Source organism: Hipposideros armiger, unplaced genomic scaffold (genome assembly GCF_001890085.2).
Source record: "Hipposideros armiger isolate ML-2016 unplaced genomic scaffold, ASM189008v1 scaffold_238, whole genome shotgun sequence".
NCBI lineage: Eukaryota > Metazoa > Chordata > Mammalia > Chiroptera > Hipposideridae > Hipposideros > Hipposideros armiger.
Window position 1 is genome coordinate 1,024,476 of NW_017731588.1, and position 22,213 is coordinate 1,046,688.

The 22,213-nt window shown below is 45.7% G+C and overlaps 3 protein-coding genes across 5 annotated transcripts in view; 1 reads left to right on the plus strand and 2 right to left on the minus strand.

The window, feature by feature from the left end:
- LOC109389580 (cyclic nucleotide-binding domain-containing protein 2-like) overlaps positions 1-3,684 on the minus strand; it is a 91,476-nt gene extending 87,792 nt beyond the window's left edge. The window contains exons 1-2 of the mRNA XM_019655208.1: positions 3,213-3,684; positions 1,248-1,298 (exon numbers count right to left, since the gene is read on the minus strand). Coding sequence (XP_019510753.1) covers positions 1,248-1,298; positions 3,213-3,563 — 402 coding nt within the window. The 5' untranslated portion in view covers positions 3,564-3,684. The remainder of the gene's footprint in view (positions 1-1,247; positions 1,299-3,212) is intronic.
- SCAND1 (SCAN domain containing 1) lies at positions 3,429-4,455 on the plus strand. Its single transcript, XM_019655210.1, has 2 exons — positions 3,429-3,520; positions 3,628-4,455. Exon 2 carries the CDS (start codon positions 3,682-3,684, stop codon positions 4,216-4,218), a length of 537 nt encoding a protein of 178 aa, XP_019510755.1. The 5' UTR covers positions 3,429-3,520; positions 3,628-3,681; the 3' UTR covers positions 4,219-4,455.
- Positions 4,456-6,002: 1,547 nt separating this feature from the next.
- Positions 6,003-22,213, minus strand: part of PHF20 (PHD finger protein 20) — a 112,573-nt gene continuing 96,362 nt past the window's right edge. For all 3 annotated transcript variants that reach the window (XM_019655205.1, XM_019655207.1, XM_019655206.1), the window contains exons 13-17: positions 20,359-20,458; positions 17,310-17,505; positions 14,849-15,248; positions 12,937-13,120; positions 6,003-8,532 (exon numbers count right to left, since the gene is read on the minus strand). In XM_019655205.1, coding sequence (XP_019510750.1) covers positions 8,390-8,532; positions 12,937-13,120; positions 14,849-15,248; positions 17,310-17,505; positions 20,359-20,458 — 1,023 coding nt within the window. In that variant the 3' untranslated portion in view covers positions 6,003-8,389. The remainder of the gene's footprint in view (positions 8,533-12,936; positions 13,121-14,848; positions 15,249-17,309; positions 17,506-20,358; positions 20,459-22,213) is intronic.

Sequence of the window (22,213 nt, forward strand, 5' to 3'; positions counted from 1 at the left end):
TCCAGAAGCTGGCGACTGATCTACCTCACCCGGGAAGAGCGCAATGATGGTGCCAACTTGGGCCAGTGAAGCAACGTCCTCCACAACTAGACTGAAGAACGAAAGGACAGCAGCTTGTCTGTTCCCCTTCCCCCAATTCCTCAATACAAATCTTTAAAAAATAAATAAATAAAATAAATAAATCAGTAAGAGCATACTCTGTATCAGAACTGAGACCAGTTCCTTTACATATATTTCCTCATTGACTCTTCAGAGCCATTCTGTGTGGTAGTTATTATTTCCAGGCTCAGAAAGAGTATATGACTTACCTAAGGCCATATTATATAATAATTCATAACAGCTTTGTTTTAGGCCGAAATTGGAAATAATTCAAATGTTCACCAGTTGGTGACTGGTTAAACAAACCATGGTACATCCATCCCATGGATTACTATGTGGCAATAAAATGAACTACTGATACATGCAACAACCTGGGTGAACCTCCAGGGAATTATTCTGAGTAAAAAAAAAAAAGAAAACCAAACCCGAAAGGTTACATATTGTATGGTTCTATTTATATAACACTTTTAAAATAACAAAATTACAGAGATAAAGGACAGATTACTGGTTGCCTGCGATTGGGGATGGGGGATAGAGGAAAGGAATGGATATAATTATAAAGCAGCAGCATGGGAGATCTTTGTGGTGATCAAACATTTCTAGATATTGATTTGGTAGTAGTTGAACACATCTACACATGATAAAATTGCACAGGCCTACACACATACACAAATGAGTGCATATAAAAGGTGAAATCTGACTAAGCTCTGTGAATTGTATCAATGTCAATTTCCTGGTTTTGGTATTGTACTATAGTTATACCAAGATGCTACCATTGGGGAAAACTGGATGAAAGGTGCATAAGACCTCTCTGTACTATTTCCACAACTTTTTATAAATCTGTATTTCCAAATAAAAAACATTTAAAACAAATTATCCAAAGCCTCTGTCTGAAAGAGTTTGGGACTCATATTAGAGCTCTCCATAGAAATGGTCTGTGATCCACTGCTTGTCCTCTTTCGTTTAATCAACATTTACTGAGGGTCAGCTGGGAGTTAGGTCTTGTATTGGAAGCTAAGTGATACAAGATGAATGACTTATGATCCCTTTCCAAGTGAGTTCCCAACTTAGTGCTAATAAAAAAGCCTAATAAGAAAACAGCATTGGACTAGAAGTAAAAAGAATTCTGTCCTCGTGGAACTACTTACTAGCTTTTTGACTTTGGACCAATCCCTTGCCTCTTGGATTGACTTCTTAACCTGCAAAATTCAGAAGAATAGGGTTCATATAAACATATATTTTAAACTTAACCTGCAGTCAAGGATATCTGGAAATTACCTGAAATTGTATGCAGAAGTATGTAAGTGGATCACTCTTCTAGGAAGAGGCAATATATATATATATATATATACTCCCCCCCCCTTCAGATTCTGGGGGCTTACTGACCCAATAAGAGTTTAAAATAGCTGAATCCGATTTTTGGATTTAATCTTGAAGGCCCCTTCCATGCTAACATTCCACAATTCTAAAAGATCTCTAAGATCTCTCCTCCCATCTCTAATATTCTGATTCCAATAGAGATGGAAGAAATGTCCTCTTGGAAAAGGGAATGAAGTCTTGTGGTACTTGGAATCACGGAATATTGGATCTCCAGTCCATTTCTTCTGTGATTCCAACTATCACAAGAGTTCTTTCTCTTTCCCAAGATCCCAAGAAGACAGGGATTCAATTTTTCAACATGGAATTCTAGGCTCTTCATGATTTAACTTCCAATTGACCTCCCAACCTCAGCTTTCATCCCTTCCCTACGCCCTAACCACTACACTCCGTCTAGCCCGCAGTTTGGCCAGCTCATCCACTTTTTCAAGAAAATCCAGATTGCATGTGAAATCGCCCAATGTTTACATAGCAGTAACTAAAAAACATTAAAGACCCACTGCGATTTCCTTCAAGGTTTTCAGATTCTGGAAACTGTTCCGTGAGGATCCACTTCTACCTCACAGAATGTGCAGAGAGCACATCCTATGGAGGAGGCAAGTTTTATATCAGGGCCACAGGTGTGCTGATGGTTGTTAAACAGGCCCACTCATTCTGCACAGAGCTCAAAGGGACTGCAAGGGCCATACAAAAGCTTTTATACGGGGCCCTTGTTTCTCTCGAGGCCGTAATTTCCCTCTCTGTCAAATAGAGATACAAAACATATTTGTGAGTCAGCTGTCAAACAGAATATATTACTTAGTGAAGGGCTGTCAGAGCTAGTACATGCTTTTACCTGTATCGTCTCACTGAATTCTCATAATAATTTCTACGAGGTAAGTTCTATCACATCCACATTTCACAGGTAAGAAAACTGTAGCTCAGAGATAGCAAACAATTTACCTAATGAAGACAACAGCAAACATTTAAAAAGCCCGCTCTTTCCAAGGGCTTTACGGATTTAATCCTCTCAACAACTCTGGCCTACAGCAAATCAACCCTGCGATGGGGATTCCACCGTAGCATCCTGACTCCGATTCAATGGAAAAATAATGTAAACCGTATCTGTCATTTAAAACTTTTTAGTAGCCACATTTAAAAAGTAAAATGACTCAAGTGAAGTTAATTTTAATATATTTTATTTGACCCAATATATGCAAAATATTATCATTTTCAATGTGTAATCAATTGAGATATTTGTTTTATTTTTGTGTACTCAGACCCATGTGTACTTTAGATTACAGCACATCTCAATGCCAACTAGCCACCTTTCAAGGGCTCAGTAAGCACATAGCAGCTAGTGGCAATTACACGGAGCAACACGTTCACGGTGTATTTACTAACCCTAAAGTTAAAAGCCGAACGCTGAGAGCCATCTGTCTGTCCCCTGGTTTCAGAGGGCACACAAGCAATAATGGCAGAGTTCTGAAGCACTTACTTTGTGACATGGGAAGGGCATGGTTTACCACGTTTGTTGAGGGTCTTACGTTATAGTGTGTCTTCCTCACATTAGGATGGGGCTGCACTCCCCTTTTAACGGTGCAAGAGAACTTTCTGGAGTCGGGCACTCCCTCAATGCCCGACCGCCATCCCGCTGTCCCGCTCCCGACACCTGCCGGGCGCCAGCCCCTGCGAGCCCGTGGTTCCCCAACATCCTAATCAGGATGAGGCACGAGGGCGGGGTAGGAGCAGGTCACCTGCGAACTGAAGCGATCAGAGCCGGGAACCCCTTCGGCTTCCGTCTCCTTCTCTTCTTCCAGCTGCTCCTCCGGCTCCTCCTCCGACTCCTCCCCCTCCTCCGACTCCGGCTCAGACTGCTGCACTGAGGCGACATTGGCCCGCGACAGCACGCTCGCAGTCACCTCCTCACTCGACTCGCTAACGCGAGGGGGCGTCGCTTCCTGGAGCCGGGACTCGGCTTCCCGGTGCTCGCTAGCCGACTTCATCTTAGAGACGCCGGCGAAAACTTCCGCTTCCGTCGGTCCCTGGCGCTTCGCTGGCACAGGTGAGCTCTGTGCGCTCTCGGTGAGCCCCGCGTCCGCCTCCATCGAGGTCGCGCGGGCTCTACGCTTTAGCGGGAAACGTCTTCTTTCTCACCCCGCGCCCGCGCAGACGCAGTGCTGAGCACACAGCCGCGAACAAAGGGTGACGTTTAGAGCCGGAGTCATGGCGGCGACCGAACCGGTCTTGGCCCCTGGGAGCCCCGCGCCAGAACAAGAGAAAGAGGAAGGAGCCGGCCCGAGCTCAGGCCCGGAGCGTAACTCCGCGGGTTCCATGTCGACTCCTGAAGCGCCACGGCCTGACCCCGCACACTCCAACCAAAACGCCGCCGTCCCCGAAGCGGTTCTTCCGCCTCCCGCGGCGGCCTCCCCGGCCGTGGAGCTGCCCCTCCGTCCCGCACCCATGGGCTCCGCGCCGCTTGCCGAAGCCTCTCCGCGCTCCCCCTCAGGCCTTGGCGGCTCCCAGCCCGGTCCAGAGACGTTCCGCCAGCGTTTCCGCCAGTTCCGCTACCACGACGCTGCGGGCCCGCGGGAGGCGTTCCGGCAGCTGCGGGAGCTCTCCCGCCAGTGGCTGCGGCCCGACATCCGCACGAAGGAGCAGATCGTGGAGATGCTGGTGCAGGAGCAGCTGCTCGCCATCCTGCCGGAGGCGGCGCGAGCCCGACGGCTTCGCCGCCGCACCGATGTGCGCATCACCGGCTGAGCGGCGGAGCTGCGGGCGGCCTGGTCCGGAGGCGCTCTGGACTGGAGCCATGGTCGAGTCTGGGAGCCTGAGCCTGCTCCCCACTCCGCGTTAGTGAAAAACGAGTTTGTGTAGCCTCCTGTCGTCTGGTGTGTCCCTTTCGTTCGTTCTTTACTGGGTCTGTTTTCCCGAGCGTGTTTTCAATTTCCTGGCTAAACTGAGTTGGGAGCTATAAGAATAAAATCTGTTACCTAATCACTTGGCCTGCGTTGAATCATTACGCGTTGGCTAGCCTTGGGCCTTCATATCTGGGAAATATTTCAGCGCGCTCTCCAGGACCCCACTTGGATGTCCTTTGTTTAGTTGGGAGTCTGTAAAGAGGGTTCCATATTCGCCCCTGCCTCTCACTAGCTAGAATATGAGCTTGTTTTCCTACCTAAAAAAATAGATGGTCTTCTAGTTGGTTTTAGGATCGTACAGGCAAATAACTGGCTCTCTTATGTGCTTGCTTACTACCTCTCCACCAACACCGCCACCAGCTTACTACACTAGCCTGCCCTTTGGGCACCAGCTTCCCAAAAGGCCCAGCCTATAGGACTATTTTAATAAGTGTTTCCGTGCGGGTCCTTGTCTAGTTCTTGTTTGTGAGCTCCGGTTTAAGCCTCCAGCCTCACCACCTTCCCTTGCCAAGTGTTAAGCCTCTCGAAGGGTTTAAGCAGAACTGGTGTGAACGGATTGTTTTGTATTGCTGGAGCTATGCATTTTAATATTTCCAACTGCCTACATTTAAAAAAAATAAGCATAATTGTTTAGAAAGGGAAGAAGGGGGAGGGAGGTTATCACTTTGTGACGGGTGTAAATGTCTAGTATGTTGCTTTGTACACATGAAACTAAAAAAGAAAAGGGAAGAAGGTATTTGGGAAGTAAGAGGGACGCTCTACCGTGAAATCTAAATCCTACTCTGTTCCTTGAGTCTACTGCCCAACTAGGAAGGAGCTAATTGGGGTCCACAGGCAGCTTGGATTGGTCTCAGAAGGGTCCTAATTGCAGTGGGTGCCATCTCAATATAAGGAAGGCCAAAACCTGTCCTCTGCACTGCTTGCAACAATCAAAATCTAATAAGCCTACAGCTCACACCACAAAGCATGAGCCAGACAGGCCTAGAGGCTGGTGTGGGACATTTTCCTTTTGCATATTAAAAACAAACATTTAAATGAATTCAAAAGTATTTTGCATCCTTTCTTGGGCTTTCGCGTCTTGAGCTTGCATCCATCTGTCTCCCTGCAGAAGATATATCTGTTTAGAATGTAAAAGCAGACTTCCTTTAAAAAGTAATGCTTATACAAAAGTAACACATATTAAGAATATTTATTATTCAATAACATTGTAAGGGTGACATGACACTGTATCTTCTATTTTGAGATTTAAACTCCTAATTTTTAACACTAGTTTAGCTTGGGACTTTTTGAAAGGGTTTTCTTTGCTCCCCTCCCTTCCTGCTAAACCTTAATGATTCTGTTTACTACACGTTTACTATGCATACCAGTTTCAATGGTCTGTTTACTCTGGGCCAAGACCACCTCCCCCGCCCGCACCCCCACCTTTTTCCTTTGTTCTGCCTCTTACAAGCCTATTCAGTCTTTTGGCCCTGCTGAGAGACGGGATGGCCATTGGACTGGAGTCGACCATCCTCCCAGAATGCCAGCATTTTGAATAAACCTGCTTTTCTTTTCACCAACCACGTCTTGAGTTTTGGCTTTCCTGGGGCAAGCAGCTGGACCTTTTTAGCACAGTAACAATATGACTAACAGAGCAACAAAAACCTGTTTTATTTTTTCCAAATACAGATACAGAAGTTTGCATGTTTTGCAAATATTGCTTCAAAGCAACATTTCTATATACAGGGCCTTCTGTTCTAATAGCGCGTAAACATAGATATGTATCCACAGTGCAATGTTGGCTCATCAAGGGTCCACCTTGCATAAACTCATCACTTAAAGAAACAAAATGATTAGTCAAACCAGAACTGTTTTTGTCAAGGCAATTTTTTTTAAAGGTGTATAGTTTTTCTCAAAAGAAAACTTAGGTAGTGTACATATTTCTAAATGGTAACAGTAATATTTGCAAATAACAGTTTCCAGTGCTCCAACTTGGGGCTAATTCAACTTGACCCAGGAATGAGGATGGAGCCCCTCAACATGGCTTTAAATTAGGGAAACACACTGAGGTTATCAGAAGTAGGAGTCATCCCTGCTTCCCTAAGGATAAAAGTCACAATGAGTGATATGGAATTATTTCTTTACACAACAAACAACCCAATAATAGGCAAAATTAGGGTAATTCAGTTTCTGCTTCCATCTTTGAAAAAGACATGAGATTGACTAAAGTTACAGCTTCCCGGATGTGACACTCAAATTTATTTTCAGGAAAAAAAATCAGTAATCTAATGCTTTGAATCATTATACTGCACAGTTGTGGCTACAGAAAACCATCCTGTTTCTTCCCTTTTCAGACAAGCATCACAATTCTTAAAATGTGGCTGTCTGATAAATTATGCAAAACACAGATGCCATGCACACTCCTTGAGCATTTCTTCCCAAACTAGAAACGCCAACGTTAACAACGGGAAACAGCCTCTTAGAGAGGAATTGTGTCAGCTTTATTACGGATGTCACATCTACATGTATGCCTTCTGATGGGTAAACTACAGCAGGTCAACTTGTCCTAAATTCATGTTATAATCACATGGTGAACAAATTACTAGACAGCGTTCCCTGAAATAGATCTTGGTACAGAGGCCTTCGTGACCACAATGACCTGTGCCTTAGAGCCTAACCATTCCACAGATCACTGGAGATATTGTCATTGCTACTGAGATATTGGCTACTTCACGTTTACATAGTAAATATTTGCAGCATATAACATTACAGATTCAAAAACCCATAATTAACTTGTGTTAATGGACAACTGTGCTTTGATTTTTGCCTTCAGTGATAAGAAAACTAAATGGTGAAACAGGTCACTCCTCAAAGCATGGAACATTTTCTTTAACTCTGCCTAGTAAGGAAAAACAACCATATAGCAATTACAAGTGGAACCGTACGTAACCTGTGAGAGTAACAAATATTGTCTCAAAAGGTACAAACTGTACCTGGACCTTAAGCAGCATAATAATCACCTTTATCTCACAAAATAATACAAACAGGAAATTTAAACTGTTAAAGTATATTAAAACAAGTCTGAAAATGCCACTACTGAACATATACCCTTCCGAGAAGGAAAGCAGCATATGTAGAATCTGAAGTTTGTTTACAATATAAAATAAGGTAAATCCCCAAACCACATTCTTTGTAACAAATCTTTACAGTGAAAGAGTTCAAAATTTTGGGAAACATTTTTTTTGGACATTAAATAGAACTGGGAAGCTGTCACTATTAAGAAGTGGGTAGAAAATGATGTCCTTTGGGTTCCAGACCTTGCCTGCTTCAGTGTGGAATTCCTCCTAGATTCTTATTACAGTGAGATTCCAGTTCCTCTGCAGACTGTATGGGCTCTGCCACAGAAGACACAGCCCAGCCAACTCTGGGATGAAAGCATACAAAACTTGTCCCCGGTACCATGAAGTCATGCAAGAGATGCGGTGAGAAAAGTGAAGAGTCCTAAGAAGACAGGGCAGCCAAGGCCTCTGCTCCTTCCCGACCTCCACAAAATGGTGAAGTCACAACATTCTGGAAAAATGAAAATGATGCCTTCTGCCTAAATTCATGCCAGGCAGAAACCAAATGGCTTGGCATGTGCCCCAACCTGACAGAAAATTCAATTAAATAAGCTGCAAGTTGAATTTATAACTGTTTCCGACGAAAATTTTTTTTGGCTCTCATTCTATCATCAGTGGCACAATTTCAAGTGAAGTTTGTGCAAAAAGACTCACTCTCTATCCAATGATGTGCACAGAAGAAGGGAATCCCAAGAGTCTATTTGCTACCTTCTTGGTAGGCTTAGAGATCAGTGCCCAGCCCTCCAGCAGCCAAAATGGCCTCTTTGTCCAATGTCCATCACATCCCCTGCCCAGATCCCTGAAGTCGGTCGGTGTCACGTGCATTCAGCATGCTAGGTTTATTTATTTAAATATGCGAAGTTCCTCCTGCAGGGGCCCCAGGATTTAGCCCCCATTAGTTCTGGGTGCCCACTTTCATGTTGAGCAGCAGAGCGCGATCTGCTGCACTTTGCCCAGGTCCGTCAGCAGCTGCTTGATGCAATGCTTGAGCTGCGGGAGCCTGGCCAGCGGCTCCGGGGGCTCCAATTCCCCGGTGTAGTCCAGCCAGCTCTCCAACACTGTAGGCAGAAGAGAGAGAGAGAAGAGAAAGACGACTCAGTAAGTCCACAACACTTGATTTGTAAGACTGTCAACAACACAGGCACCATATCCCATCTGACCACTCATGGGAGATGGGAAGGGAGGGCAGCACTGATTCTTCACCCTCTATAGAGTATTAACTCCTAGGTCAAAGCTCAAAAGCTTTAGAGCAGCGCAGTCCAATAGAACTTTCTGCAACAATGGAAATGGTCTGTATCTGTGTACAGTAGCCACTAGCCATAGGTAGCTACTGAGCACTTAAAATGTGGCTAATACAAATGAGGAACTGAATTTAAATTGTATTCAATTTTAATTAAACAGTCACACATAGCTAGTGACTACTGTCACAATAAAGCTTTCCCATCCATGTTGGAAATCAGAGAACCTGGTATTTCAGCTTCCTGTTAAGAAAAATGAGAATCTAAAGGAACTTGAAATAGTCTATTTTTATTACCATAAATTCTGATTTGCTTCATTTTAATTCCTATCATCAGTAGCACAGAATACTCTGATTTTGTCTTCTAAGTATTTAGTGTACGATGTGCAGGTTCTAACGTACTTGATTATAATTGGTTCACTATCTAAAAAACTGTCATGTTTTTCTGAGAGCACGGATTTCTATAGGAAGATGTCTGCTCTTCCCCAGGCATTCCCTGAAGCTCTGGCATTTGGGGAGAGGCCATCTTGGAACTTTGCATCTTTGACAAAAGCCGGCCCCTCCAGGTAGGCCCCGTGCTTACCCCAGCCTGCCTGTAGCCTTTCTAGTCCATGCACCAACCTGTACCGAGGATCTTCTGGACCCTGGAGCCAGAGGTGCAGAAACAGGAAGACCCGTCCAGTGCCTGTTCCTCAAGCAGCTTGCAGTCTCACACACAATCCTCTTCCCTGCTCAGACTCAGCCCTCCACCTTCCTTCCCACCTTTTTAAATCCTTTGTTTCCTATAAGTTATTTCTCAGAGAAGCCTTCCCCAACTCTACACCCTGAACCTGGTCCGTGTCATGGGTGCTACATAACCACCTGTTCTCCTCTGGAGCACTTACCATAGTTTGTAATCATACATAATGTGATGATCTAATTAATATCTGTCTCTACCACAACATCAAGCTCCGTGAAGGCAGAGGCCAAGCCTGCCTTGCTCACCATTATACCCCTAACACTCAAATGAACAGAGCAGGCACTCAGGCACTCAACAAAGCCAGTGAGAGAACGTGGGAATGGTCCGGCGAAATGCCCCAGTGAGGGGCAGCTGAGTGGCGCGTTGGTTAAGAGCTGGCTTGGGATGCCAGTTTTGAGCAGCAGGACCCCGGTTCGGATCCCACATAAGGGCCAGTGACGCTGCGCCCTCTACAGCTAAGATGGTGAACGACAGCTCAACCTGGAGCTGGGCTGCCGGGAGTCACCGGCGATGGCATAGGCTGCAGCCCCTGCTGCAGTGGGCTGCCATTAGCTACCGTGTGTGAGCTGCCAAGAGCCGCCATGAGCGGAAGTTCAGAGGCCGGTGACAGATCTGCCCTCACCCGGGAAGAGCGCAATGATAATACCAACATGGGCCAGTGAAGCAACATCCTCCACAACTAGACTGAAGAACAAAAGGACAGCAACTTGTCTGTTCCCCTTCCCCCGATTCCCCAACACTGTTCCCCTCCCCCAATTCCCCAATAAAATCTTTAAAAAACAAAATTTAAAAAAAAGAAATGCCCAGTGACTGCTCGGGCTCCACGGAACTCACCTTCCTCCCTCTATCGTATTTCTTGTTGGTACTTGGGGGTTCCAAGGAGGAAGAACCTTCCCTCCTCCTGATCCCAACAAATACATGGACTTAAAAATAAGAAAAATAAGACAGAGTTCTCAGACTTGAACTTGGAAACCAAGCGTAAAGGATCAAAGTCACATGAGAGTGACTAGCAACCTTCTGAGCAAGAAAAGCTCCACAGTGACCAGTTCCAATACATCAGTAAGTTTAAAAAAAAAAAAAAAACTAGGACACAGGCCACTGCTAAACAAAAGAGCACAAGAATAAGTGGAGAAAAGACCCAAGGTCAATGCTGGAAGAGCCCATCTGGGTGAGTCTGAAGAAGAGGCAGTCAGGGCTGGCTGGGTTGCTTCCAACAGAGAGAGAGAGAGAATGTCAGTCAGTCTGTCCCTGGCAAGATGATCCTACAATTGTTGAGAGGCTCCTCTCTTAAGGTCACCGTAACTACCTCAGATCTGGTTCCAGGCTCACCAAAGACATCTCCCAACACTGTGGTGACCCAGGAGGCATGCACAGGGAGAAAGAGCACCAGTGTGCAAACGAGAACAGTCTGAGCATGGTTAAGAGCACTGGTTAGAGCCCCTACGGTGGAAGCCTTCTCTAAATCTATAGGTCTGAAGACCAGGCCCAGAACTGTGGGAGCCAACAGCACCTCCTCTGGACCCCAAGATTCAGCAGGCCAGCTTTTTTTCCACACCATGTGCTGGACCTAAGTTTCTCTTTTAAGGAAGCTCAACAGCTTCTCAGCAGTATGATGACTGCAAGCAATGGAGAAGGTTTCATTTCTAATACACCCTTCCAGACCATCTAGATAGAGGCCAATGCTCTCTAAAGTAACATATTTTCTTAAAATAATTATTTCTAATGCTAAAAGGGTCAATATTTTCATGGTCATTAAATATATTTTGCCTTTTAGTTTTATGATACTATTCACACAGCTATATAAATTATTAAATAATGGTTAATATTAAAACAATGCCATTTTAAAACATATTTATCAGTCAATATAACAGCTTACTAGGCTTTTTATAAAGTAATATTGTATCCCAATTCCTATACAAGCTTAGCTTATCTTGATGGTATTTAGATGAACTGAAGAGTTCACTCCCCACTGTAGGTAGAAATAAAACAGGATTCTTATGAATCAATTAAATACAATGCAAAAGTGTTTATCTGAATAAAATCTTTAAACTCTATAATTGATTTTCATGCTTCCTTGGTATCTCTCAAGGCCTATTAGGTCATGAACAGAGTATGTGGCCCCAAATCAGCTCAGTGAGCCAGCACATCCTGAGCAACCCAAGCTGGGCGGGAGGAGTAAGTCAGTGAGTAAAAAGTAGACAGGCTCTGACTTCTCCCCGTAGGGCAGGTTCCTTTGGCAACAACAGAATGTTCACCCTCTTTGCACTGGTGCTAGGCCTCCTCTCAGGGACCCAGAACCACTCCTACTGTCATTCTCTCAAAATCTAGAATTTTCAATCTGGCATTCCATCCCCTTTCAGCAATCTACAAGCAGGGTTTTCACAGACAGTGGCATCAGTTACAATTCTAAGGAGCCCAAGGAAACCTTTTAGGAAACATGCCCCTTTCCGAAAATGTCCTCACAATGGGCCCTGGATTAGCATCCTATTCCCAGTGTCCCAGGTTTACCTCAAGGGCAGGACATAAGCATGATGGCATGTAGGTATCTCTTTCTCTCACTGTCCTCCAACAGAGCAATCCCTTTTCCAGTGGAGTCACCCCTCTCTAACAGAAAATATCATCCTCTAGGCTCCACTTCAGTCCCAGGGGTTCCCTGTTATCGCTTCCCTTTACACCAGTTCCCCTCTGGCATGGCCTCGGCCATGCAAATGTCCTGGCCATACCTCATGGCCCTAGCTGGGGTAACATGGCATTTTTCTGAGTTATTTCAAGTTAAGTATGTTTTATATCCCCAATTAAATAATAGCTTGACTGTACACAGAATCCTCAAACAGAACATTTATTTCTTAATCGGGCTCCAGTTTAAGAATGAAAACAAATAATTAGGAAATAAATGAACAATCAAGAAGGAATTCTGTCTTTGAAAACCAAACTGACAACTTCCTAGGATCAAAAGAGACTGAACTTGATCATGTTCAAGTTCCGTCTTCTAAGCCCACCTGCTACCACTACCATCTGGGAGAAATACCCAGGGGCTACACAAATGACTCAGTCAAGTTCTTAAATCTCTATTGATACAGAAGAGAAGGCTTCACTTTAGATTTTATCAAAAGTTGAAATAAAAGGTCTTTTTCAGATGAATCCTCAGATATCCTAAACACTCAGCTAAGAACATGGTTACTAAGATGTTCAGCTTGCACACTGCCTGAGGCAGAGTTCAGTTGCTCTTCTGTACACTCTCCTTTGCAGACGGGTTTGGGCAAGTGATGCAGGACCCCAACATCACACAGATCTTAAATGTGCCTGATAAATACGAAAAGTAAGGCCAGCCCATCTGGAGGGGAGAATGGAAGTGGACGAGGCTGAAAAAAAGAGAAGGCGAGAATACAGCTGTCCCTGGAGAGCCAGACTGGGGGTTCAGAAAGCGGCTCATCCCAGCAGACTCAGTGCCTACCAAAGGGCAGAGAGCCAGGGAAGGAGCCCTACCATCCAGCTCCTTCTCAATGGAGTCCATCCTATGCGTGACTTCGTCCTGAAGAGATTCCACGTGAGTCAGCAGGTTAAACTGCCACTGGTGCTGGGAGCTCAGCAGCCCCTCTCCGCCTCTGTCCAGCAGCTTCCGAGCAGGGGCTTCCTCTGGTAAGACCTTTTTGGAGACATATTCTCTCACCTAGGGATGCAATGGCATTTAAGTTACTGAGTGCAGACAGCTCCCAGTCCCTTCTCCAACCAGCCAGTATTTGCAACTATCTGAAAAACCAGTTGCAATTTGAATATCCCAAATCTCTACCTCCCTTTCCTCCCGCTCTTGGGCACTGGGCAGAAGCGCGCCTGCTGTACCACCTGCAACCACCTCAGGGCAGCACGGACCTCTGGCTCAGTGACTGGCCCAATGCCCGGAAGTAGGCCTCCCAGAATGGCTTCCAGAGCCCTGAGGTCAGAATAGAGCTGGGCAAGTGTAGATAAGGATTAGTGCATGAAAAAATTAGTTTTAAGTCCTAGCTCCATGTCTTATGGAATATGTGAACCTGGATGAGTCACTTCACTTATCTGAGCCTATGTTGCCTTATGAGAAAGACGGAAATAGTAAAACCTACTTACTTCTAAGGTTCATGAGGTTAAAATGGGATAAGGTTTATAAAACACAGTGCCGGACTACAGTCAGCCTGTCACCGATGAAAGAGGATTTTAACCCTGGCTGCCTTGTTTAGGCCCAGTATTTTCTAATTTTTTATTATGTGCCAGATACCTCTGCCTAGTCTGCAGGAGCACAAACGTTTTCTGGGATTTGTGATCTCAACTTTTCATTCATTCATTTGAAATGAAATAGATTCTAGCTGATATCTATTTAGTACTATGTGCAGAGCCATGTGCTGAGAGCTTTCCAGATACACTGCATAATAACTGAGGGGGCACTGTCACTGACTCCATCCTACAGGCGAGTGAGGAGACACATCTGAGGACTAAAGTGACCTGCTCGGAATCACAGCAAATCACTGAGTCCAGACTGGAAGTTGGGTCTGTCTCCAAAGACTGTCCTTACCAGCCTTGCCCAGCATGGCTGAGACACTGGCAAGGGCACAGGCTCAATGAGGTGTAATGCCCACCTTTGAGGGGCTTCTAATCTAGGATGCTCCCTCCCTCTCAGCAATGAGCAGCAACTTATCCTATGTTGGTGATACCAACCCACAGGGTAAAGTCTGTGAAAGTGAGGATGACAAGGTGGGAAAGCTCTCAAATCACCCAGGGCCTCACTGACAACTGAGGACAGGGCTGCACAAGGCCAGTGAACAGTCAAAAATGACACCTTTGGCAAGAGGATGCTACACGGGGCTCCTGAAGAGAATGACGCGAATAACAACAACAAAAAAGACAGAATGGATCTTGGGAAGCTGATGAAACCTGCAAATATTTTGACAAAACAGACTGTTCTTATGTCACGGCTGAGAAGTTAAAAGTCAAAGTAAAGCTATCATAGAATTGTATTGAAAAACTTATGTGTAACACAACACTTGACTCATTCTTGCCTCATGCTAGGAATTAGCAGCTAGGTGCAATTAGAATGTCAGTTGTGTTCAAGAACAACTCATTTTCCTAACTTAGTCCCATTTATCAAGTCCCAAGCGAACCTTTCCTCCTTTCTGCTTCCCACATCTCCACCCCACCCCCACTGACTATGCCATGTTGTGGGTGCCTCCCAGAACCAAAGATCTTTGCTTTAAGTGGGCTCTCCTGACGTTGCACCCATTTTTGCAGACCAAAACCACACCTATGATAGGCAAATGTAAATATAATTTTACAATAAATACAATTTTATATTAATCACCTTCCACAGAACATTTAGCTCTGGAGAACTTATAAGCACCCAAACAGAGAACACTACAACTGAGCCACAGACCTTTGGGGAGCTGGGTTTGGGGTCGCTGTCGCCCCTGCTCCTGTCTTGGTCTAGAGGCCAGCCCAGGCGTGGGGAGAGGGGATCGTCGCCGTTCTCGTGGAGGGGGTTGACTGCGTCATCGAGGGCAGAGCCCCGGGTCTCCACCACCAGCTTCTGCTCCACAGCAGGGTAATAGGCGCGGGGCTTCTGATAGCAGTGCTCGCTGGTGATGTACGACTCCTCCACGGACCGCGGCAGGGACAGGGGTTTTTCCACCGCCCCGTTCAAAGTTCTATAGCTTGGGGCTTCCTCCTTGCTCCTGGCTTCCACGACATGGATGTGTCTGGAATGCGATCTGCCGTCCCCTGAGTGCTGTTTCCAAGGCTGACACCACAGCTGCAGATCAGGGTGCTCCTTGTTTCTGTGGGGAGGGCAAACACAGGAAGGGCTCTGGTGTAACGGGGACCACTGCAGGGGCTTCGCAGTTCCCAAACACTCACTCCTCAGTTTCCACAGGGTTCCTGGCCACCTGCAGGTTGGTGGATCCATGAAATTGCTTGTTTCCCCTTTTCCCCTTCTCCTCATCCTGGAGTTGGAGCAGAACTGAGGTACAGATGACACTGCTTCAACCATGCAGATGAGGATAATCCCAGTAGAATGCCAAAGCAATAAGACAGAAGGAACCCAAGTCCCCAAGACCCCAGCCAGAATCCTGGAGAAAAGTTGCCTACCTGGCATGGACCCCTGCCCTTCCCCTGGACCATGCATTTTGTGAGAAAGAAAATTCCCTTTTGTTTTAGACCCTATTTTTGAGGTCTTTGCTATAGCAGCTTAGCTTTTACAAAACCAATAATACGCTTGCTGAACGAGCCCTGCTCAACCGCTCCTGGTCATGGCAGGACTTGGAGCCAGGCCTCTGTGTGCCGCCACAATGCCAGAGCCAGCAGACCCTCATTCTGCCACCTCAGGGCTCTGACACTCTGCCTGCCTCCAAGAGGCCTCCAGGACTAGCCAGCACAAAGGAAACCTCATCGAAGGGTGGCCTGTCACATCTAACTCACCCAAGGCACCAATTTGTTATTGTTGATGACTTAACTGAGATGGTGCCCTCCAGGCAGGCTCATGGGAGAATTTAAGGAGAGATTTTTACAGAAGAAAAGCTGTCCCTCCCACAGACTGTACTGATACCAAAAGAAAATTCATGGAACCGCTAAGGAAAGGCAGTTAGAAAGGTTAGGACAAGTACTTGACGGGAGCCAGGACTTGAGTTCGAGTTCTGGCTCTACCCCCGGAAACCATGGGAGAGTGACTCAAGGTCTAGTTGCCCTGTTTGGTAAAGTGGGGGTAGGTTATAAAGCCAAAGACCCCAATAAGAGCCACATTTCTTTCTCAGAGCTTACGTGAACTTGGGTCCCCTGACATGTAGAATGCAACCACAGAAGGGAATTCACAATTTAACTCCAGAATTAGGCCACTAAAAGCCAGAAATCCAGCTCCAAAGGCCTACAACTTTTCTGTATGAGCAAACCAGCCACAGGCATATTTATTGAGCAACCCCTATGCTAGAGAGCAGGCTTGCTAACAGCATCTCTCCCAACAGCTTTCAATTTTACTTTGTTTACCAATCAAGAATGTTTAGGATGGGGCCGGCAGAGAGGCGTGTTAAGAACTGGCTTGGGACGCCAGAGGGCCCCGGTTCGGACCCCACATATGACAACCAGTGATATTGCCCTCTGCAGCTAAGATGGTGAACGGCAGCTCGGCCTGGAGCCAGGCTGCCATGGGTCGCCGGCAACAGCATAGGCTGCAGCCCCTGCTGCAGTGGACTGCCATAAGCTACCATGTGTAGCCGGCAGCCAGCATGAGCTGCCAGCAGTCGCCGTGAGCGGCCGTCCAGAGGCCGGCGACCAATCTGCCTCACCCGGGAAGAGCGCAATGATGGTGCCAACTTGGGCCAGTGAAGCAACGTCCTCCACAACTAGACTGAAGAACAAAAGGACAGCAACTTGTCTGTTCCCCTTACCCCGATTCCCCAGTGCTGTTCCCATCTCCCTATTCCCCAATAAAAATCTTTAAAAAAAAACAAACAAAAAGAAAGTTAAGATGGTAATTTTTATATTATGCATATCTTACCACAATTTTAAGAACAAAAACAAAAAAACTCAGAACTGTACACCAAAACAAAAAACAAACTCAATTACAAACACATACACTGTATCTTATGGTGGTGGCTATACGGGTGTACAGATCTGTCAAAACTCAATAAATACTTAAAATAGGTGAACTTTATGTAAATATGCCTCAATAAAGTTGTTTTATTTTTTTTTTAAAACAAAGAATGTTTCATAACAGAATTTTTAGTAAAGGTCTCACACTCATCTTTTTATCACTGACTGTGTGGCTTTCCAATTTCTCTAATTGATCCTGGCCCCCCGACCCTGCCGATCAGACGCGTCACCAAAGCTACGGCCGCCACACTTACTGCAAGATGCTCATCTTGAGCTGCAGGCCGTGCAGAACCTCGATCACTCTCTGCACATCGCCAAGAAGCTGGTGGGTGGCCACAATCTTCTTGGCATTCTGCTGGGAGTAATTCTCTTCTAGAAATGCCAGGCCATGCATATGACCCCTACTCAACCACTCCTTGTCATACCAGTACTTGAAGGCAGGCCTCTGACCTAAAACAGTGACAATGAAAGTGTTACTACTTGGCCTGAAGGAAACCCAGGCCATTTCATCAATGTACAATTATCACATAAACTACTGGAAGGATGGATTGGTGTGTTCATTTTGTTCATTTATTCCCCCAATATACATTTACTTGGTACCTACTATATACCAGGATCTCTAATAGGTGTTAGAGATAAGGTAGTGAGTACGGAATGTAAATTTCCTGCTCTCCTGGAAATGGCCAGAGATGCAGTGGGAACCTGGATATCTCCTTAAATTTAAATCACATCATCCCCTCTCCTACTTAAAACCTGCAAAGACTTCCTACCACACACAAAAAAAACCCAAGCCCTAACTCTGGCCTGAGGCCTGCAGGACCCGGCTCCTTCTTTCCCCCCTGGCCCCAACCTTACAGTGGCCTCCTTTCAGTTTCTGGAACACATCAAGCTCTTCCTGGTCTAAGGGTCTTTGCTCTAGCACCCACCCGGTCTGGAGCGTTCTTCCCCAAGGACTTTTCCAGACTGGCTCCTTACCACCTCTCCTCAGAGAGGACTTCTGTCACCTCCCAAAGTAAGAGAGCCTCTTCAGTGCCTCCTAGTCATTCACCATCCCATCATTTTTGCCCCCTCATAGAATTCATCCCTATCCAGCAAGTTCTTGTTTGACTTATTTTGACATCTGTTTCTGGCCCCAACTCCCCTGAGAGCCAGAAGAATAGGAACCATCTTGTTGACAGCTGTATCCCCACTGCCTGGCAAAGGGCATCTTGAATGGATTTATCAAATGGAAAGAAGCCCCAAGTCCCCCTCCAACTGTCACCTGCCATCAAACTAAACAATGGTCAGCCCCCCTCCCTTCTCTGGCCCTCTGCTTCCCATCTGTTACAACAACAAATGAGCTGGATGGCTTCAGTGGTCTCGTTCATTACAGGGACCCTTAGGAAGGACTGAAAACACAACCACGTGTAACTTGGCAGTGTTTCCTGCTCCGAAAGCCCAAGGAACAGCTTTCAACCTAACTGGTGTTCACCTCTAATAGCTACAAACCCTGAAATACCCCCAGATAATCCCCATCAAAGTCCTTGGGCTCTTTCTCTTTCTGGCTTTACCAAGACATGTGGTGGGGATGCACCTTGACTCTGTTAAAAACATATTTAAGTAACCTTCAAAGAATAAATCTGTTAGGGTAAACTTCTGGCCCAAGTCACTGCAGAGTCAAGCATGGTCTATAAATGTGACAGACACCGACTGAGTGCTCAATTCACGGAGGAATCTATTCACAGTCTTGGCAGTTAGAGTTAAAAAGTTCAGAGAGTGTGTAGGAATTGACAAAGACGGTGTGTATGATTTCTTAAAAGGGAAAGAATGAAAGACAACAAAGTAGACAAGAGGGATTTTTCAGCAGTGCCCCAAGGAGCCCTAAGAATGATGTGCGGAATCTCAGAGGCAGCTGCTACTGCAGGAGTGGCCTGGGCAGCAGGACTCAGGGCCCCACTACCTGTTTTACATGACAAAGACCAGACACACTGGTTCTCTTCTGTCACGTTCCTTCTGGGCCTGTTATTAGCTTACTTGTCAAATGCTGGTCTCTGAGATCCTGCCCATCAATAGTATTCTATGACTCATAGAATAATCTAACCATAATCTCTCCTTGGGATAAGTGGAAAAACAGGCAGATTCTTCTCTGTTTATGGACTAATCTAGCACAAGGAGACAGTGTCACAACAGATGTTATCAGGCCCCAGGGGACCTAGTTGCTGGAAAATGAACTATGGTGGCCAGCTCCTCCATACACAACTAGCAAAATCAAGTGATTTGGCCCCACAGCCAGTTCTAATTCCAATCTGCTTTATGAGATTAGGAAAGTCATTCATATCCCTGAGTATCAACTTCTTTCTCATAAGCAAAAAGGTGAATAGGAGTTCCTACCAGGCCCCTCAGAGGACTAAAAGCAGCAGAGGCTCTCAAGCATTGTCTAGCTGTAAGGGGATCATGGGACTGGAGCTGAGGGAAGACCTTACAAGTAGTGAAGGGAGAAGATGTCGCCATCCTACTGACAGCAAGACAAGAACCACACATTTATAATCCACCTCTCAGACTTCTGCAAAGGGGCATCCAAGAGCCACAGGCCAGCCCTGTGACCATGGAACAATGAAACTCATTGAGTCTGCTAGGGAATTAACTCAATGCTCTAGGCCGCAGACAGGCCCTCTGAAACCACTCCCTTCCCGTACCTTCAAGGGCATATCTCCCTTCCTGGTGGCAATGAAGCAATGGAGGGTAGATGCCACCAGAGGGAGTAGCAGCAGGTTCTAACCCTCCAACAGCCCGGAAAAGCCAAGGACAGAGCCCACATCCTCACGAACTCTCAAGCAAAGGAAAAGGTGCTGCTCTGGCAGCACATATTCTAAAACTGGAATGACACAGAGAAGATTAGCACGGCCCCTACACAAGGACGACACGCAAATTTGTCATGTTCCATAGATTTTACAGAGGTTCAGTCATGCAAGATGAAAAAGTTCTAGAGATCTGCTTGTACAACACTGCTTAGTTTACAAACAATATTGTACTATACACTTAAAACTCTGTTAAGAGGGCAGATCTTATGTTATATGATTTTTACCACAATAAAAATAAAAACATTCTAGTTCAAGGTCAGGCCTTCCGTTAGGTGAACCTCTTCACACATGGCCTCTTACTGCTAAGTTCAGGATAGCTGACCACCAGGTGACGAGGAGTCGGAGTCTAGCCGATGCTTGAAGAGCCGAGTCTCAAGACCAAGACACTTAGGCTACTTCACAGCCAGCTGTGCTCAGGAAAAGGCTACATACTGTTAATATCCCTGACTCTAGAAATTTCTACCTGGAGGGTCTTGGCAAACATAACAGGTGTATTTCTCAGGCACATTTTCTTCCAGTAATCCCATGCAGACCCCATGCTGCCAGCACTGGCACTCTTCACACTGTTAGAATTAAAGAAGCAATAAAAATTAAACTCAGAAGGTATCCTCTGTCCAAAAATAAGACCCACCTGTGGGGGGAGGGGGCGGTGGGAGGTAGAAGACGAGGGGAGGGAGGGCACCCCCAGCTGTCTCACACAGGAGCGGGGCTGCAACCAGTCATCTAGAACTGCGCTAGGCAGTATGGCAGCCCCCAGCCAACTGTGGCTCTTTACCTTTATTTACATTAACAAATTAAGTTAAAAATTCGGTTCCTTAGTCCCACTAGCCACGTCTCAAGTGCTCAATAACCACATAAGGCTAGTGGTTACTGTACTGAACAGCACAGAGGAAGAACATTTAAATAGTGCTGGTCTCAGAAAAATTACTGTTTTCACTTCCATTTCTCCAGGCTTTCACTTTTCTAATCACTTTAAGAGGACAGACAAAAACTGTTCAAGTCCTTAGAGGAAGGTTAACTTGAAATGACAAAAACCTGAGTTTGAATTCTGGCTCAGACATTCATTAGCTAAGTGACCTTGCACACAGATCGCGTCTCCACCCTGGGCTTCAGTTTCCCCATCTGCAAAATGGGATACAATTCCTACCGACCGACCACATGGGGCTGTTTATGAGGAATCAATAAGTCATGTATAGAAGCTCCTATCTCAGAGCCCAGAACACAGCTTTAATGTATATGAGAGCCTATTACTACTAGTACTACCAACGGGCAAGCTAATTCACTTTGATGCCTCCTGGAATAAGCATGTGCTAGCACTTCGCATTTATTCTCTCTAAACCTTACCAAAGGTCACACAGCTGAAGAGAGGTAAAGGTGAATCAGAACACAAGCCCTGCGAAGCTAGTTCTTTTAACCCCTAGACTCCACTGCCTTCCCTGGGCAAGGGGAGAGGGAGGATTAAGGGGGCAGGAGGCACAGAGGGAGAGAAAGGAGCAGACAATAAGGGCGGCATTGGGAGACCTGGGGATTGTAAGCAAGTCTAAGGGCTAAGGGCCCAGAGGAGAAAATGGAAAAGAAAAGCAGATGTCAAAAGAGATACTTTTTTTTACTAAGGTACTTGAAGCAATTCCAAACCAGGGCCCTAAACCTTTAAGTCCCCAACCAAATGGACAGCTCTGGAAGGTGGACAGTGAGCTTCCTGACATGGCCTTGAGGGTGGACCACCAGCCTGGACACAAGGGACTAAAAGTCCAAAGCTCAGAAAGTCTTCAGCCACTTGGGAGTCAGACAGCCCCCATCATCAAGAGGGCTATCGTGGGTAGACAGAAACCCTCGAGAAAGCTGATCATATCAGAATCAATAGGGGCAAAGCTGGAAGAGGCTTCAGATGAAGACCTGATCCAGATTCTTCAATTTCCAGTGAGGAAACTAAGGCTCCTTCAGAGGGGAAGTGAAGAGTGCCCGACAACAAAAGCAGTTAATAGCAAAAAATCCAGACTAATAATAAGAATGAAAGTCTCCCTCAGCAATGGCTTTTTAAGTGTCTTGAGAACTAGGATTTACCACAATTGAGTCAAAAACAGCAAAGTTGAAAATTTCAAAATAACTTTTTTCATGTGGGTCTGGCTAAAATACATTATTCATTTTTAAAAAGTTTAAATTTAGAAATAAACAAGAATAATAACAGAAACAAGAAAATATCTAACAATAAATCTAAGACTGGGCTGGCCGAGTGGCGCGATGGTTAAGAACTGGCTTAGAACACCAGAGGTCCCTGGTTCGAATCCCACATATGAGGGCCAGGGACACTTCCCTCT

Bases quoted from the DNA above. Each gene is read 5' to 3' on its own strand.
- SCAND1 (XM_019655210.1), top strand. From the start codon at position 3,682: ATGGCGGCGACCGAACCGGTCTTGGCCCCTGGGAGCCCCGCGCCAGAA.